This window comes from Arabidopsis thaliana, chromosome 5 (genome assembly GCF_000001735.4).
Source record: "Arabidopsis thaliana chromosome 5, partial sequence".
NCBI classification, from domain to species: Eukaryota; Viridiplantae; Streptophyta; class Magnoliopsida; order Brassicales; family Brassicaceae; genus Arabidopsis; species Arabidopsis thaliana.
The window spans coordinates 23,869,377-23,885,545 of record NC_003076.8 but is presented as its reverse complement, the minus strand read 5'-3'; the positions used below and the strand labels follow the sequence as shown (position 1 = coordinate 23,885,545).

Here is a 16,169-nt window from a genome sequence, read left to right as displayed (position 1 = left end):
ATTTATTTGAAAAAAGCGTTTTCAAATTCATTGAATGTGTTAAAATTCAGAAAACTTTCAATGAATTTAATTAGTACATTTTGGTCAATATATCATACAATTAGATATTTTACTCGATAGTCAAAGAGGTCTTACCAAAAACCAAATCCTATAAGGAAAGTTGATGAATGAGAGAAGCAATTGATGACTTTTAACATGTTTTCTTAGATTTATCAAATATTTGATAAACAGAACCACAACGTATGAAACAAGAGTTTCAATATCTTCCACAACATATGAAACAATATAACTAACAATCAATGAAACATCCATTCAATTTCAAATTATACAATTTTCATTGAGACATGTAGAATTTGATCCACTACTCGGTACTATATTGTTCTCAAAATGACAACAGTTTTGATCAAATACGAAGTTCACTAAACTTGCATATAAGTTAAATCCAACAAGCGTGGTTCCAATCTTTCGGATTAAATAGATCCAAAACTTCAACTATAATACAACTTTATCACAAGACAGCATTCTCTGTGAAAGAAAGAAGACCAAAATTGAAATCTGCTTGAAACTTTTTATGCCGCTGCAGGGTCGTTTATGACTCCCAAAAAATCGTCTTTGATGGTACCCACACAAAACTGCAAAATCAAAAAACAAATGTGTAAATTGATAAGAATAATCTAAAAACTATAAGTTGGATTGTGACTAGAGTTATGGAGGAGATGGTGCATACAATCGCAGTGGCATCAACTCTTGTTCCAATAATCTTTAGTCTCACTTCACACTCCTTCTGGATCTTAACCTGCAAGAGAAGCATTGGAAAAATGAGTTCCTTGAAGATAGATGAAACACATATAATACTGTTGGGAAATAAGAACTAGAGAAAGAAACACACTGATCCATCTGATGTGGTATAGTTAGGCATGTCTCCAGCTTGAAACTCCATATCATCTGGAATCAACTGTGGTGATAAAAGAGAGGAGAACAAGAGTAAGTACATAACACCTAGAATCAAAAATGAACTCGAGGTCAAATTCATGATGGAAGATCATAAGCTTACATGCTTAGACACAAAAATCTGAACAGGGCCAGCTTCAGCGAAGAATCCCATCTGTGATAATATTAGGAAAATCCATAAGGTTGATTTGTCACTAAAGACATTTGACTAAAAAAATAAGACTATATAGATACATTACCTTATTGACCAAAGTGACAACAGCTTCCAAAATCTCGCCTTTGAAAGGTCTGAAAACGACGCATTGGTATTTAACTGGAAAGGTGACAAAACCAGTCCCATCTCTGATCAAACCCTTTCCTATTGTATCTATTCCAGTTATCGCCACTACAAATCCATGTCGGCCACTGTCCATACCACAAAACGAAAAGAGCAAATATTGATAAGTATCAATATGACATTGCAATGATGAAACTTCACATCTTAAACCTAAAGCAAATACAAAAAGCTAGAGGCCTCAAAATACAAATCTCTGTCACAAGCAATGGATTAAGCGAACTATACTAAAGAACAAAGTTTTAGACTTGAGTATCAAATACAAAACAAGATACTGGATCTGAATGATTTGCAATCAGGCATCTAAGTGAGCTGGATGAAGTCATATCTTAATCCTAAGAAAGCTAAAGGCTTCAAAGCAAATCCCTTTGGAAAAAAATTCTGCTAAAAATCAGACTTTAGTCACAAGCAGCAGAGAAAGACTACAATTTAGTTAAAAGAACGATCTTTATTCGAATTTAATCCACTCTAATCCCTAAAACCTAACAAATTGAACTAGACGGAGATTAGGGTTCGAAAAAATATGCAACTTTTTCGAAGTTGTCTTAAGGAAAACGAATCCGAATTGAGAATTGAGGAAAAGGGTTTGCGATTAAAGCATCCGAAATTGGTGATTTTCTACTAGAAGTGAATAGAGAAAGAAAACCTGCAAGTGCCTTCGACATCTTTCATGAGCTTAGATACGAGGTTTTCTTTTAGGTTACGACCAAAGAAACGAGGATGCAACTGCATGTTCCGCTCCAATACTATGTGGAAAAACATCTCGACTTCTCTCTCTCTGATTCTCTCTCTCTGCCTCTGGGACTTTGTTAATGTCTTATTGAGAGCAAATTATGTTTTGAGTTCGACCGGAATCAAACAAATCTCTCTGTTTATAAAAGATGCCCAATGGTAGTTCTCTGTCAGCCGTCAGATCTAAAAAGTATGAACGGTCCAGATTGCTTATTAAATTTTCCTTTTTTTTTGTTTTCCTTTTCCCTTGAGACTTGTTTTTTTTTCCTTGACCAATTACGTTTTAATTTTGTTTTTTTGACGCACTAAATTATTTAAGTGAAATTATAACAACGTACAAAACTTTGTTGAATCAAGTTTATTCATTTAGTACAATATCTATTTTTTTTTTACTTTACTTGATTTTAGAAAATATATTTTATTTATTTATGAAACAGCTTGTTCTTGAGCTTGCACTCTCCTATTTAACAAATTCAAAACAGAACAGTTTATTCTTTATTTGATGCATCATAACAGAAAGTCATAAGAAAAAGAAAGAACATAACAGAAAGAACAGAACAGTTTTTTAACTAGACATATACTTATAGACAAACACGTCCTTGTTTGGTTTTGAGTTACTATGGATCAGCCGGAGGATATTTCTTATATGGCGGCGACGGATACTCAACCGGTGGAGGATATTTCTTTTTCGGAGGCCAAGGGTAATGTTCAGGCGGAGGAGGACATTCTTTCGGAGGAGGATAAGTTTTGATCGGCGGATGAGGGTAAGTCTTGTACGGAGGCGGTGGATACTTCACAGGGGGATGAGGATAAGTCTTGATCGGTGGTGGATACTCTTCTGGCGGAGGATACTTCTTAATTGGCGGAGGATACTTCTTGATCGGCGGTGGATACTGTTCTGGCGGAGGATACTTCTTGATCGGGGGTGGATACTTTTCTGGCGGAGGATACTTTTTAATCGGTGGTGGATACTGTTCTTGCGGAGGATACTTTTTTATCGGCGGTGGATAATGTTCTGGCGGAGGATACTTCTTGATCGGTGGTGGATACTGTTCTGGCGGAGGATACTTCTTGAAAGGCGGTGAATACTGTTCTGGTGGAGGATACTTCTTAATCGGCGGTGGATACTGTTCTGGTGGAGGATACTTCTTAATCGGCGGTGGATACTGTTCTGGTGGAGGATACTTCACCGGCGGATGAGGGTAAGTCTTGATCGGTGGTGGATACTTCACCGGTGGATGCTCGTATGGTGGCGGTGGATACTTCTTGATCGGTGGTGGATACTGCACCGGTGGAGGATATTTCTCGATTGGCGGCGGTTTAGGTGGAGAATATGGAAATTTTGGTCCCCATTTAAACGGCGGCCAATGATGAAACCAATTAGGAACAGAGTTTGTAGAAGCAGAGGAGGCCAAACACAAACTAAAAATGCTTCCTTGTGTTACTAACACTGCGAGAGCAAAAGTAGCTAGACAAGACTTCATTTTTCTTGTTGTGAATAGCAGCAAGTTAAAATACGGGTTTTAAAGTAAACAGAGGACTTAAGACTCTATACAACACATTGCAGTGACATTGCCACATTGCAGCAAACCTCACAGCTGGTTTTAAAACCCTAAATCCAGGAAAGTAAACTGACAGAAGCTTTTGTATCCATGCACGTCCAAAGTTTGACAGTTTCATATGGAACCAGGGATTTGACCTTTTTTGGTCAACTTGTATTCGCTTTTTAGCTCTGCAAAAACTCTCCACTTGTCAAATAATTTGCAGCGACGACAACAACTAAGCAAAGAATCTGTTTTTAAAGAGGCTTCGAGTTGTGAAGAATCCATGAAACCGAAGATTTCCCAAGTATATGTGTGTATGGATACAGAACAATTTAGTATGTACACTGAGGAAATTGGTTGTTGAAAAAGAATGAAAATTTGCAGACTTTTTTTACTGTCTATATAGAGTCAGAGGAGAAGATCATAAGAACATAAAGTGTTTTGAGAAAAGAAATGGCAAGAGTTCAAATAAGATAATATAACATGTAAATTATGTTTTTTTGCCTTTGCAAGGCCTCCGGACAAAGTCTCAGGGAGCTTCAAATGTCTCTCCCGCTTTCGTATCGCCTTTTTCCTCTTCTTTCCCGCGAGGTTTCAACTGCAACATGCAAAAATGAAACAAGTTTTCCTGTAAGTGATTGAATCTGAGATCCAAGCTCTGAGCTCATATTCACAAAGTTCAAAACGAAACCCCTTCTGTTTTACTCAATCAAATCTTAAACAAGTTGTGTAAGCAAAAGATGAACAAATGTCATAATCTAAGTAATTTGAGAAGAAATGCATGATGAACTTTTTATAGCAATCTGGAAATCTGAAAGACTGAAACAGGAATTGAAACACTCATCACAAGTTAGTATAAAAGACTTGAACTACCTCTTTACTTCATAAGAACCGGGGCTTTCGATCAGCAGGCTTAAGAATTTGGAAAGAGCACATTAAACTTTCATCAACACTCATCATAGCACCAGCATTGTCAAATTCACCACAGTAGTTGGGAGCAGAAAATATCGTAACAAGCTGTCTATCGGCGAAAAACTCATATCCATCCTCTACAACCTTTTAGAAAAAGAAAAACACAACAGTTATATTTTTATAGAAGTTCCGTGACATCTTTAGTAAAATAGAAACGAACAGTGTGTAGACGACGAACCTGGTGGGCACGGCAGATGAGATCCATATCATTCTTTATTAGAAACTCCGCGACTTTGTCAGGGCCAAACGTGTAAGAGACTCCACGGTCATTCATCCCCCAACCTTTGACATCTTTGCTTGGATCAGACCAAAGCAGATCACAGAGCAAACCAGAGTCAGGAACATCAGTAGGTCGCTTAATGTTCTTAATCTGTTCCACGTTGGTCAAATCGGGAGAAAGGCCACCGTGCATACATAATATCTTATCGTCTATAACAGCAGCAACAGGGAGACAGTTAAAAGAATCTGTAAACACTTTCCAGAGTCTCACACTGAATCGACGTTTACATTCATCATAGAATCCATAGATTCTGTTAATAGAAGCACATTCGTGGTTTCCTCTTAGAAGAAAAAAGTTCTCAGGGTATTTGATTTTGTAAGCAAGCAGAAGACAAATAGTCTCCAAACTCTGCTTGCCCCTGTCTACGTAATCTCCTAAGAATAAATAGTTAGCTGTAGGTGGGAAGCCTCCATACTCAAACAGCCTCAATAGATCTGAGTATTGTCCATGAATATCACCTGAAAAAAAAAAAAAAAAAACCATTACAAATCCATCTGAATTTTAACAGACAAATCAACATAGGAATACACACAAAACAGATAAACAAACAAATCCATCCTAGGTTACATTAATCACTAAGATATTCACAGCTAATCATTATAGCCTCAACGAAAACGTTGTCGATGATTTAAACCTTTTTTCACGAGGTCTCACCCAAAATATAGAGCAATCCAAGGAAGGATCTTTATGTGTCCATTAACTTGTCTCTTTGTTACGAGATCAGCTGCTGCAATCAGATGATGGATTAAACATTTCTATCATCTCTTAGCTATTCCACAAATCCACACCAACTAGACCAAACAAACACACGAGAGAGAAACAAACCAAAAAATACTATTTTTTGGGGGGCTGATCTACGAACAACGCTAAACGAGCAAACAAAGACAATCACAAAAGACCACAGATCCCAAAAAACGAAAACAACCCATAAATCAAAAACCGAAAAAGAGATGAAATTTACCGCAGATCTTGATAGGAGCTTCGAGCTCAAGAAGGTTAGGCTGTTGAAGAAAAATCTCTCTAGAGACGATGCAAAGCTGACGGATCTCAGACTCGTTGAGCATAGCCTGTTTGGTACCAGGCTTAGGGTTTCTGTAATCCAACAAACGACGAATGATATCATCGAGAGCGGCAGGGTCCATGCTTCCCTGCCCTTGTTGCGCCATTCGAAAGAAGACCCACCTCCACGATCCAACCACACAACACAATTATCTTACCAAAAAGTTTCAATCTTTCGCACAAAAAATCGATCGCTTAAGACGAAACTTTATAAAACAAAAAAAATTCAAAATCTTCTCTTCTCTCTCGATCTTTGGACCTAAAAAGTTTTTCCCTAAAAAGTTTTTCCCTAAAAATTTATTTTTTTCCAACGAATTTCTGTGATGGCTGAGTTTATCGAAGGTTAGTGGGTTTTTTTCTTTTTTTTTCTTCCTTTGGTTATTTTATTTTATTTGTATATTTGTATTTATTTTATTTTTGAAAATAAAATAGTGGAATAATAATAGGTTAATGCAACTACTCTCTTTGCATAATGTTATAATGATCTCTGTCCGTGTTCTTGCATTTCGGATGGATTTGCTTGTCCCCACTATTAGCACATCATTATCACTTATGATCTTTAAATATTTTTTTTCCATATATATATAGTAATGTTCTTTTGTTTGATTCATTATGACCTAATTTTCTTTGCCAATTCATTGTCAGTTTCTTATTATATATTCAATAAAATGAATTTTATGAGTTTACATATTAGCCAATTTCAGTTTGATTTTTACTCATTTTTATTTTGTAAGAGGTTGAAATTATATTGTAGAGTTTACATATGTGTGATTCATAACATGGATTACAAAACAAATAAGAGGTGCATACATTTTGATGACAATACAAAAGAAATGCAGTAACTACACAACATATACATTAATATTTGAATAAGAGTATCAAAAGAAACCAACACACGTTTAGCTAAAACTAGGTTTGAATCTTATATCCTGTCTTAAAAGATCATATAGCCTTTTCCATACGAACTAAGAAGTCAGGCTTTGGTTAAAACAACACACGTTTACCTAAAACTAGACCAACATTTTTCTCTTTACCTCCAACAAGTCAACAACGTAATCAATTACTAGAGATTTTGGGGCAAAAATAGAAAGAGTTATTCCCCTTCATAAAACTGTGAGTATTCGTTAAGACTTAAGAGGCACATCAACTTAAATCGGAGTTGAAAAAGAGAAAGAACAGTTGTAAACGAGAACTAAACGGAACATACCAATTCAAGAGAGATACACCAATAAGAGAAGTTTAATAACAAACTTTTTCTTCATTTTTCTTTCTTTCTGAACACAAACCCATCAAAGATGGTACGACAAGAGTAAATGAAGAGATATATATTCTACATGGTCTTGCATCGTTGTTACATTTCATCACCCAAAACTTGAAGAGAAAAAAAGACAGTGAATAAGCAATAGAAAACGAAAGTTTAAACTTTCAATTAAGTAGAGCAGCAACCTCTTTTGCCAGCTCCAGATGTGTCTTCAACGTTAATCGTTGTTCCTTGCCCCGGAATGGCAGAATTAGCAGCCGCTGCTTCTTGAGCAGCCAAAGCTTTTTTGCTGATGATGTGGTAAATCTCTGCTAACACGGTTTGAAATGCTTTCTCCACATTGGTGGCTTCAAGAGCTGATGTCTCCAAGAAAGAGAGACCTTCTGTCTCAGCTAGAGTCTGTCCATCTTCCTCCGCAACTGATCTCAAGTGGTTTAGATCAGCTTTGTTCCCAGCCATCATGATCACAATGTTGGAATCCGCATGGTCTCTTAGTTCACGTAGCCACCTCAGAACATTGTCAAAGGTTTGTCTTTTAGTGATGTCATAGACAAGAAGTGCACCTACCGCTCCTCTGTAATAAGCACTTGTGATAGCTCTGTACCGCTCTTGACCTGCAGTGTCCCATATCTGGGCCTTAACAGTCTTTCCTTCAACCTGTATAAACATAAAACACACAAAAAGTAATAGTTAAGCCATCAACATTTTTCAATACATCAGCTGATTATGTTAATGTTTTGATGCGTTGACTTCTCCAGGGATGGAGAGTTGACTTTAATGATAAGGAAAAAAAATCATAATTAGGGACAAGTTGTGGGAAGCTTTTTGTCCATTGGGTTTCTCCACCATCTATACAAAAGCAATTCCTCATGACTCATGGCCAGCACATTCTAAGATTCTCTCTTGATATTAAAATCTCTAAGCAATAAAAAACCAAATTCAAAAAGATGAGAGAACAATGCACGGAATAGTTTAAAAAGTTAAAACTATTCAATGCGCAAGACACCACAGGATCATTTCACTTACATGGTACCTAACATAAGCATGTTCCTTAGACTGACCAAAAAGGATATGTAAAGGATGCAACTTTACAAGTAAGAAGAGTAAAAATAAGAACACAACTGCATCAAATGAACTATCGTTGACCTAAATATGAGATCATGAAGCAGCTAGCCAACCAAAAGGCACAAATCTTAGATCCTAAGATAGAGATCACGTTAAAAATGAAGAAATAGCTTGAAATTGACATATGTCAAGATCACAGACGCATTCAGAAAACAAGATACTTGTTCAAATTTCTCTGAATATTACCACTTGTGAATTTAAGACTATCCTTTCTGCTCATTCTCCCAAAGTAAAGGAAAAAAAAAGCTACAAAATTAGAAATCACCTGAAGAGTTCTGGTGGCGAATTCAACACCAATAGTGGACTTAGATTCCAAACAAAACTCATTCCTTGTGAATCTAGACAAGATGTTTGTTTTCCCGACACCAGAATCACCAATCAACACGATCTTGAACAAATAATCATAATCCTGTTCTACCCTATGCGCCATTTTTCCTCTTTGATCTCACCTATAAACACACATATCCCCCAGAAATCAACAAGCGATCTTCATAAAGTAGACAGATCCAAAGAAATTAGCCCCAGTCCCAAAGTACATACCTTTTGTTTTTTCCCCGGAAAAATGGCGGATGAATCGTGAAAACGAATTTCAATTGACCCTCTTCAGATCTGTTGAAAGGATGAAACTTTTCTCTCCAAGGAACACTCTTTGAATTATGAAATTTTTTCAGGGAATTGAGGAAATGTCAGAGGTTATTGAATGTTCTTATTTCTTACTTATAAATACGTTTATACGTATGAAGATGATGGTCGTATTGTATAACTGGCTTTTCAAGTTGATACGGAAAATAAAACGACGCCGCATTAAAGAAAATGACAAAAGGGGGCTGAGGTGGCAGGTAAATGGTAGGCAGCTGACAAAAAGTAAGTGGCTGTTTCAAGGGTATTATGGGAAATAATGACTTAAGTTATTATCGGATACGGTAATGACTCTCATGTTAACATTGTAACCAGCCAATTATAAAGAGCCAAGTCATCAAATAATTATGTGTTGGTGATGATCTGTTTTCTGTTGGTTGATTGATCATTATACATTTATACTAGTAGACTAAAGATTTCAACGTCACTTTTTTGGTGATAAGTTTGAAAAAGAGTAACTCAAACCTTATTAAGTTTTTGGTTTATGTGTAACTGATTGGGATTAGAGAAAAATAGTAAAATACATATCTCTCGTTTTACTTGTGATCAAAAAGATTTTGTATGATTCCTAGGTGAATCACATCTTTCGCCAACCCGTAAAGCTCTGGTTATGATTTTGATAAATGTTCCAAGGTTTCTTTCGTCTTTAAGTTTGTTTTCTATAACTTTGAAAATGTCAGAATTTGGTTCTTTTGAATTATCAAAAATTTCATAATTTATACTGAACCGCATTATTTACAAATTAGTCATTTCTCAAAATAGTTCTTTTGAATTTCAATTAAAAACGGATAAAAAAAAGGATTGGAATAAATTTCAGCTAAAAAGGACCGAATAGGGTGATTTTAGTGGGCTAATAACAAGATTATGTAGACATCATAATTCATAATGGGCCTCGTTTGAAATTGAGCCCATAATAGTTTGGGATCAACCAATAACTTAGTCGGTCTTTGCGAGTTAAGAAACCACGCCGCGGTAGAGAGAAAGAGAGGAAAGCTTAAGCCGACGACGACGACGAAGATGAGAGAGACGGTGAAGTTGATAAGCATGGAAGGTTTCGAGTTCGTCATCGACAGAGAAGCCGCTATGGTTTCTCAGACTATCCGAAGCATGCTCACTTCTCCAGGTTTCTTCTCCTCTTTTGTTGTAGAGTTGGTGATCGTAATCAAGATTCTGATCTAGTCATCTTACTTGGATTTGATGGATTCTGTGATACTTAATCTGATTTAGTTGTGAATTGGCCTCAATTTGAGAGAAATTTAGCGAGAGATTATGCTCAATCGGAAATTCAATTACGTAATTTGAATAAAGAAGCAAGTCCAAATTCATAAGATCATTCTCAATTTCATTATGTAGATGCTAAATTTAGTAATTCTGTTGTTATTTGGTATGGTAGGTGGTTTCTCGGAATCGAAAGATGGCGTAGTGACTTTCCCTGATATAAGCACCACAATACTAGAGAAGATTTGCCAGTACTTCTACTGGTCTCTTCAATACTCCAGGTTCCATTATCTAACTCGCTTTTCACCTCTTGCTCTACATTGATCTCTAGAACATGGCATTGTAGTAGTCTCTGTTAGTTTTCTTCAGAATCGCATCGCTGTTTGTAACTATCCAAGTTTCACTTTAGTGGATCAGTCGATAAGAATGAACGCATACGCATCCTTTGGGGATATAGTTACATTGCAACTCTTTACCTCATTGCACTGTCCTGCGTTTAGTCTCATTAGTTTATCTCTATGAACCAATGTATTGAAAGTGTTACTGTTTTCTAGAATTGGATTCTTCTTTTACCGCTCCTCCACTCCTATCTTTCTCTCTTTTTATAGTTGTATAGTCTTTAACTACTGTTATGCATATGTTCCATCTTTTGACAGAGGCAAAGAGACAGAGTTTCATATTGAGCCTGAACTGACTCTAGAGCTGATGATGGCTGCTAACTATCTTCACACTTGAAGAATGAAAAGGATAACGCTGTTGAATCTTATTCGACTTGTGTGAATCAAAAGGATAAATCTGCATTGGGTTCAAGAAGAACTATTGAATAGCTCTAAGGAAAAGTCATGTACTTCTTTACTAGCTGTTAGTTTTTAACTGCAACATCAAAGTTCTTGTGGCGTCCGCGTTACTAGTTACTTATATGCAAAGAACTTATCAAAGCTTTGTAACATTCTATTCTAATAATGATTTGGTTTGGTGCCGAATCCCTTGAAAATTTCTCTACTTTATTAGACAGAATACAAAAGTGTGTGACTATTCATCTCAATAATTGGTGGAAGCAAATCGGAAATACACTTATCTAAAACGGCATAATACACAAAAGAAAGTGCTATTTTCGCAATGAAATCAGCACACATGTGCTGGTTCGTTGTCTTTGTCTTTTCCTATGATATCTCGTGTAAAGGCTCTGCAGAGATGGGCCAGGCTTGCTTCATCATTAACTGCCCGAAACAGAACACTTGCATCACTCTCAAATATCAATCACATTCTCTAAACCAAGATCGTCTAGGCACATTATCCAAGACGAAGCTGTTGGTTGCTTCTGCCTCCAAATTGTTCCAAAAGTCGTAAGCACGTTTAGGCCCCAAACTATTGGACCACTCCTCTCTCAATCCTGACGACCCTTCCCATGCCACAAATACCAATCCTAAGTCACACATTAGTGTCGGTTTGTTGTACTCTTTGAGATATTTTTTATTGGAACTGACAACATGTTACTATCGTTATAGATTCCAAAAATATGGTGACTTACCACATCGAAAAAAAATAAAATTCTCCCGTTGTATATGATTATGAGTACATAAAAACAACTTTTTTGAAAACCGTTTGGGCAAAAGAAACAACATTAAGCGGAGAAACAGAAAATTAGATTATTTTCTTTACTTGGTCCATGTACTATCTAATATATAAACAGCCTTTCCATCTTGATCCCCACAGAAATTATAAACCAATCAATTGAGATGGCAAAACGAGGAGCTTTCTCTAGCTTCCACTCATTTCTTATTGTCTTGTTGTTCTTGAATTCAGTCTTAGCAGTCACACATGGTCATCAAGATAAACAGGTTTACTATTATATTCAATGATCAAAATCTCTTGTTTTCTAGATCATTCGTTGTTGATAAAAGATGATTCTCGTTAAATTAAGGTGTATATCGTCTACATGGGTTCACTTCCTTCTCGAGCGGACTACACACCAATGTCGCATCACATGAATATTCTTCAAGAGGTCGCCAGAGAGAGGTGTGATTTGATTTATTCATCTTCTCATCATTATTACTTTAAATTATGAGTATTTTTAACAATGAGATATACAATTATTCTAGTTCGATCGAAGGTCGTTTGGTGAGAAGTTACAAGAGGAGTTTTAACGGGTTTGTGGCCCGACTCACCGAGTCAGAACGAGAACGAGTAGCCGGTGAGTGTTCTTCCACACATAAATAGTCTTTAACGATGAACAAACTTGCTTGTATTTACTTTTAGTGTGTATCTTTTCAAGTGATCCATATATCATCTGAAGCCATATTTATGTTAGTTTTCAACGTAAATATCATACACAAACGGAAGCAAGTGTTTGCATTTGCATCTTCAAAACTAATTTCATGAAAATGTGCATGAAACTCTTTTTTATTTAAATGATTTAGAACCTCTTTGATTTTTTTAACATGTAAACATGAAACAAAAAGAAATTGACTCGATCGGTGAAGCCTAAAACCCTTCCTGTTATATTGTTAGATATGGAGGGAGTTGTTTCTGTGTTTCCAAACAAGAAATTAAAACTCCAAACGTCGGCGTCTTGGGACTTCATGGGACTAAAGGAAGGAAAAGGTACGAAGCGGAATCCTTCTGTGGAGAGTGATACAATTATCGGAGTCTTTGACGGTGGAATCTGGCCGGAATCCGAAAGCTTTTCTGACAAAGGCTTTGGTCCTCCTCCAAAGAAATGGAAGGGCATTTGTGCTGGCGGCAAGAACTTCACCTGCAATAAGTAAATCTGTTTCTCCGCTCTTTAATTTAAAACTTATATAGATGTTAGAAGTTGATCAAACCTTCATTGTGTGCGTTTACATAAGTTTTCTATATAGCTGACATGTTTCCAATGAGCTCACAATTTAAACATTTTAAGCAAAACTTATTGTTAATCGTAGATGCCAAATGCAAATGAAAGGAAAACATATATATATCCTATGACAACATGAAAATATTTTTAGTTTCTTTTTTCACAAGCTTACGTATAGTCTAAGGTAAGACGTTACGTGTCAAAAGCTTAGACTTCGGGGGTTGAATGAAAAGTCTTGCTTACTTTTTGGGGGCAGAGATTGATATATATTAGTCATTTTTACAGCAAGCTGATTGGGGCAAGACACTACTCACCAGGAGATGCTAGGGACTCTACTGGCCACGGTACACACACGGCGTCCATTGCGGCTGGCAACGCAGTCGCGAATACCAGCTTCTTTGGGATCGGAAATGGAACGGTGAGAGGTGCAGTTCCAGCCTCTAGAATCGCTGTTTACAGAGTCTGCGCCGGGGAATGTAGAGATGATGCAATACTTTCTGCGTTCGATGATGCCATTTCCGATGGTGTTGACATCATCACCATCTCTATAGGTGATATTAATGTGTACCCGTTCGAGAAAGACCCGATCGCAATTGGAGCTTTTCACGCTATGTCCAAAGGGATCCTCACTGTGAACGCTGCTGGTAACACTGGTCCGGATACGGCCTCAATCACGAGCTTAGCACCGTGGCTGTTAACTGTTGCAGCCAGCACAGCGAACCGTGAGTTTGTCAGCAAAGTGGTTCTCGGTGACGGCAAGACACTTGTCGTAAGTATCAAGTAACACTCTCATTTCCTGTTATCGTAGTATCTTTAATTTGTGGCTCTTCTCTTTTTCTTTTTTCTAATAGGGGAAATCAGTGAATGGTTTTGATCTAAAAGGAAAGAAGTTCCCCCTGGTGTATGGAAAATCTGCTGCTTTGTCTCTCTCGCAAGCGAAATGCGCCGAGTAACTTCTTACACAAGAAACACTAAGCGTATGACCTAGAAATACTTTTAGATTTCTGATTGGTGATGATGAGGTTTTTCTATATTCTTTCAGGGATTGCACGCCAGAGTGTCTTGACGCATCCCTGGTGAAGGGAAAGATTTTGGTGTGCAATAGATTTCTTCCCTACGTAGCCTATACAAAGAGAGCCGTTGCAGCCATTTTTGAAGATGGTTCAGACTGGGCCCAAATCAACGGTTTACCTGTATCTGGCTTACAAAAAGATGACTTTGAGTCTGTCCTCTCTTACTTTAAGTCCGAAAAGTAAACAGTCATCTTCTCTCTGTTGAATTATACGCTTTGTTGTGTATATGTTTCTCTTTATCCTCATTTTTCTTGAGCTTGAACCTTTAGGTCCCCAGAAGCGGCTGTTTTAAAAAGTGAGTCAATCTTTTATCAGACAGCTCCTAAAATTCTATCCTTCTCTTCTCGCGGTCCAAACATCATTGTTGCTGATATTCTCAAGGTATATATGATATATACTGGTTATGCTTATTGCTTAGATTAATCTCTCTTTTTTTTCTATCTGAGAAAGTGGTGAATGAAAATGCAGCCGGATATAACAGCACCAGGATTGGAAATTTTGGCTGCAAATTCACTTAGGGCATCACCGTTTTATGACACCGCTTATGTGAAATACTCTGTTGAATCCGGAACTTCAATGTCTTGTCCACATGCTGCAGGCGTAGCCGCCTACGTCAAGACGTTTCATCCTCAATGGTCCCCTTCCATGATCAAATCTGCTATTATGACAACAGGTAAAGAAAAATTACCATAAGTAATAAAACATACTTTCTTGTCTCGCAAGAAAACCATCAACTTTTGTTCATGCTCTGTTCTTTGTCGATCTCACAGCTTGGTCGATGAATGCTTCTCAATCTGGCTATGCATCAACCGAGTTTGCTTATGGAGCAGGTCATGTAGACCCAATAGCTGCTACTAATCCTGGACTCGTCTATGAGATAACCAAAACAGATTACTTTGCCTTCCTCTGCGGCATGAACTACAATAAGACTACCGTGAAACTCATCTCTGGTGAAGCCGTCACTTGCAGTGAAAAAATCTCACCTAGAAACCTCAACTATCCATCAATGTCGGCTAAATTATCCGGATCTAATATCTCCTTCATCGTCACTTTCAACAGAACCGTCACCAACGTTGGTACCCCAAACTCTACATACAAATCAAAAGTTGTCTTAAATCACGGATCTAAGCTCAACGTCAAGGTCTCACCTAGTGTTCTATCTATGAAGTCGATGAACGAGAAGCAGTCTTTCACTGTGACTGTTTCGGCCAGTGAGCTCCATTCAGAACTGCCTTCGTCTGCAAATCTAATTTGGTCTGATGGAACTCATAATGTGAGAAGCCCCATTGTTGTTTATACTGGTGACTTCTCACAACCATCTTCATCATAAACCATTATTGTTGATGTTATAAATTATTCAATTTTGGTTATAGTATGAATGTTTGTTGATGTCTAAGGACATTGAATAAGATGATTCAACTGTTGTGTTATCTCATTGGACATGTTCCTCTTATTGTATTCAACATAACACATGTCACGAACTGAAAAAAAAAGTAAACAATGTAATATTATGGAGAAGGAAACATTACAGTTATAGTTTCGTCAACTTCTCTCGACCAAAAATTTAAAAATAAATTAGTCAACTTTGAAAATATGAAGACCTACATAATTAACTAATGGTATAGAAATACATATATCTATATATAACCTTAATGAATAATTATACATACATTTGATATATATGTATATAACTCTTTGTTAATTTTCATGATCTTTGTTATAGTTAAGTTTCTCGCCTTTTTCTTAAGGACGAACGGATTCTAGTGGAGTATACGATCTTACGCCAGAAGGCCCGAAACTAACAAACAATCAAAATGCTGTTTGGAAAGTCTACTGATAGGAGATGAGCATTTTAGGACATGTTAAGGTAAAGAGCTTTCGGGGGAAAATCTTCTGCCTATCATGCGTACACACAAGGTTCTAGGCTTCTAGAACTTTGGAATCCCAAAGAATTGAAAATTTGGTCTATTTCTTATATTCATAGAACATTTTTTATTTTAAAAAAATATTCATATAACGCTCTACATTTTTTTTTAAATTTTCCATAGAAGTTAGGTATATGGTATAAGTGTCAAACTGTGAGATGTTCACCACTTTACTTTAATATATCAATTTCAAAATAAGACATCACAAAAAAAAAAAAAA

General features: G+C 36.8%; 6 protein-coding genes across 12 annotated transcripts; 2 read left to right on the top strand and 4 right to left on the bottom strand.

The window, feature by feature from the left end:
- Positions 1-240: 240 nt before the first annotated feature.
- Positions 241-2,190, bottom strand: NRPB7 (DNA-directed RNA polymerase II). The gene is made up of 6 exons (NM_125308.4): positions 1,932-2,190; positions 1,191-1,356; positions 1,055-1,105; positions 890-955; positions 728-796; positions 241-632 (listed from the first exon to the last, which is right to left on the bottom strand). Exons 1-6 carry the CDS (start codon positions 2,045-2,047, stop codon positions 570-572), a joined length of 531 nt encoding a protein of 176 aa, NP_200726.1. The 5' UTR covers positions 2,048-2,190; the 3' UTR covers positions 241-569.
- Positions 2,191-2,423: 233 nt separating this feature from the next.
- AT5G59170 (Proline-rich extensin-like family protein) lies at positions 2,424-3,558 on the bottom strand. The gene has a single exon (NM_125307.2). The coding sequence runs from the start codon at positions 3,499-3,501 to the stop codon at positions 2,635-2,637; it is 867 nt and encodes a 288-aa protein (NP_200725.1). The 5' UTR covers positions 3,502-3,558; the 3' UTR covers positions 2,424-2,634.
- Positions 3,559-3,705: 147 nt separating this feature from the next.
- On the bottom strand, positions 3,706-6,310 carry TOPP2 (type one serine/threonine protein phosphatase 2). Of its 3 annotated transcripts, none has more exons than NM_180887.5 (4): positions 5,775-6,310; positions 4,712-5,271; positions 4,435-4,617; positions 3,706-4,159 (listed from the first exon to the last, which is right to left on the bottom strand). In NM_180887.5, exons 1-3 carry the CDS (start codon positions 5,977-5,979, stop codon positions 4,444-4,446), a joined length of 939 nt encoding a protein of 312 aa, NP_851218.1. In that variant the 5' UTR covers positions 5,980-6,310; the 3' UTR covers positions 3,706-4,159; positions 4,435-4,443. The 3 variants fall into 3 exon arrangements, with proteins under 3 accessions (NP_851218.1, NP_001032103.1, NP_200724.1); NM_001037026.1 differs by having other exon boundaries at positions 3,917-4,159; positions 4,432-4,617; positions 5,775-6,209; NM_125306.2 differs by having other exon boundaries at positions 3,942-4,617; positions 5,775-6,209.
- A 746-nt stretch (positions 6,311-7,056) lies between these two features.
- Positions 7,057-9,060, bottom strand: RABA2D (RAB GTPase homolog A2D). Of its 2 annotated transcripts, NM_125305.5 has the most exons (3): positions 8,799-9,060; positions 8,524-8,707; positions 7,057-7,790 (listed from the first exon to the last, which is right to left on the bottom strand). In NM_125305.5, exons 2-3 carry the CDS (start codon positions 8,686-8,688, stop codon positions 7,302-7,304), a joined length of 654 nt encoding a protein of 217 aa, NP_200723.1. In that variant the 5' UTR covers positions 8,689-8,707; positions 8,799-9,060; the 3' UTR covers positions 7,057-7,301. The 2 variants fall into 2 exon arrangements, with proteins under 2 accessions (NP_200723.1, NP_001330077.1); NM_001345338.1 differs by having other exon boundaries at positions 7,064-8,707; positions 8,799-9,046.
- Positions 9,061-9,832: 772 nt separating this feature from the next.
- On the top strand, positions 9,833-11,235 carry AT5G59140 (BTB/POZ domain-containing protein). The gene is made up of 3 exons (NM_125304.4): positions 9,833-10,020; positions 10,291-10,396; positions 10,772-11,235. The coding sequence occupies exons 1-3, from the start codon at positions 9,915-9,917 to the stop codon at positions 10,848-10,850; spliced, it is 291 nt and encodes a 96-aa protein (NP_568900.1). The 5' UTR covers positions 9,833-9,914; the 3' UTR covers positions 10,851-11,235.
- A 461-nt stretch (positions 11,236-11,696) lies between these two features.
- Positions 11,697-15,566, top strand: AT5G59130 (Subtilase family protein; the record flags this gene model as incomplete). 4 transcript variants are annotated; one of them, NM_001345337.1, is made up of 10 exons in its annotated part: positions 11,697-11,956; positions 12,040-12,134; positions 12,218-12,309; positions 12,627-12,879; positions 13,237-13,720; positions 13,803-13,900; positions 13,994-14,203; positions 14,294-14,405; positions 14,493-14,697; positions 14,795-15,566. In NM_001345337.1, 10 exons carry the CDS (start codon positions 11,855-11,857, stop codon positions 15,352-15,354), a joined length of 2,211 nt encoding a protein of 736 aa, NP_001330157.1. In that variant the 3' UTR covers positions 15,355-15,566. The 4 variants fall into 4 exon arrangements, with proteins under 4 accessions (NP_001330157.1, NP_001330156.1, NP_001190568.1 ...); NM_001203639.1 differs by having other exon boundaries at positions 11,826-11,956; positions 13,994-14,173; positions 14,795-15,448; NM_125303.2 differs by having other exon boundaries at positions 11,855-11,956; positions 12,639-12,879; positions 14,795-15,399.
- Positions 15,567-16,169: the final 603 nt, after the last annotated feature.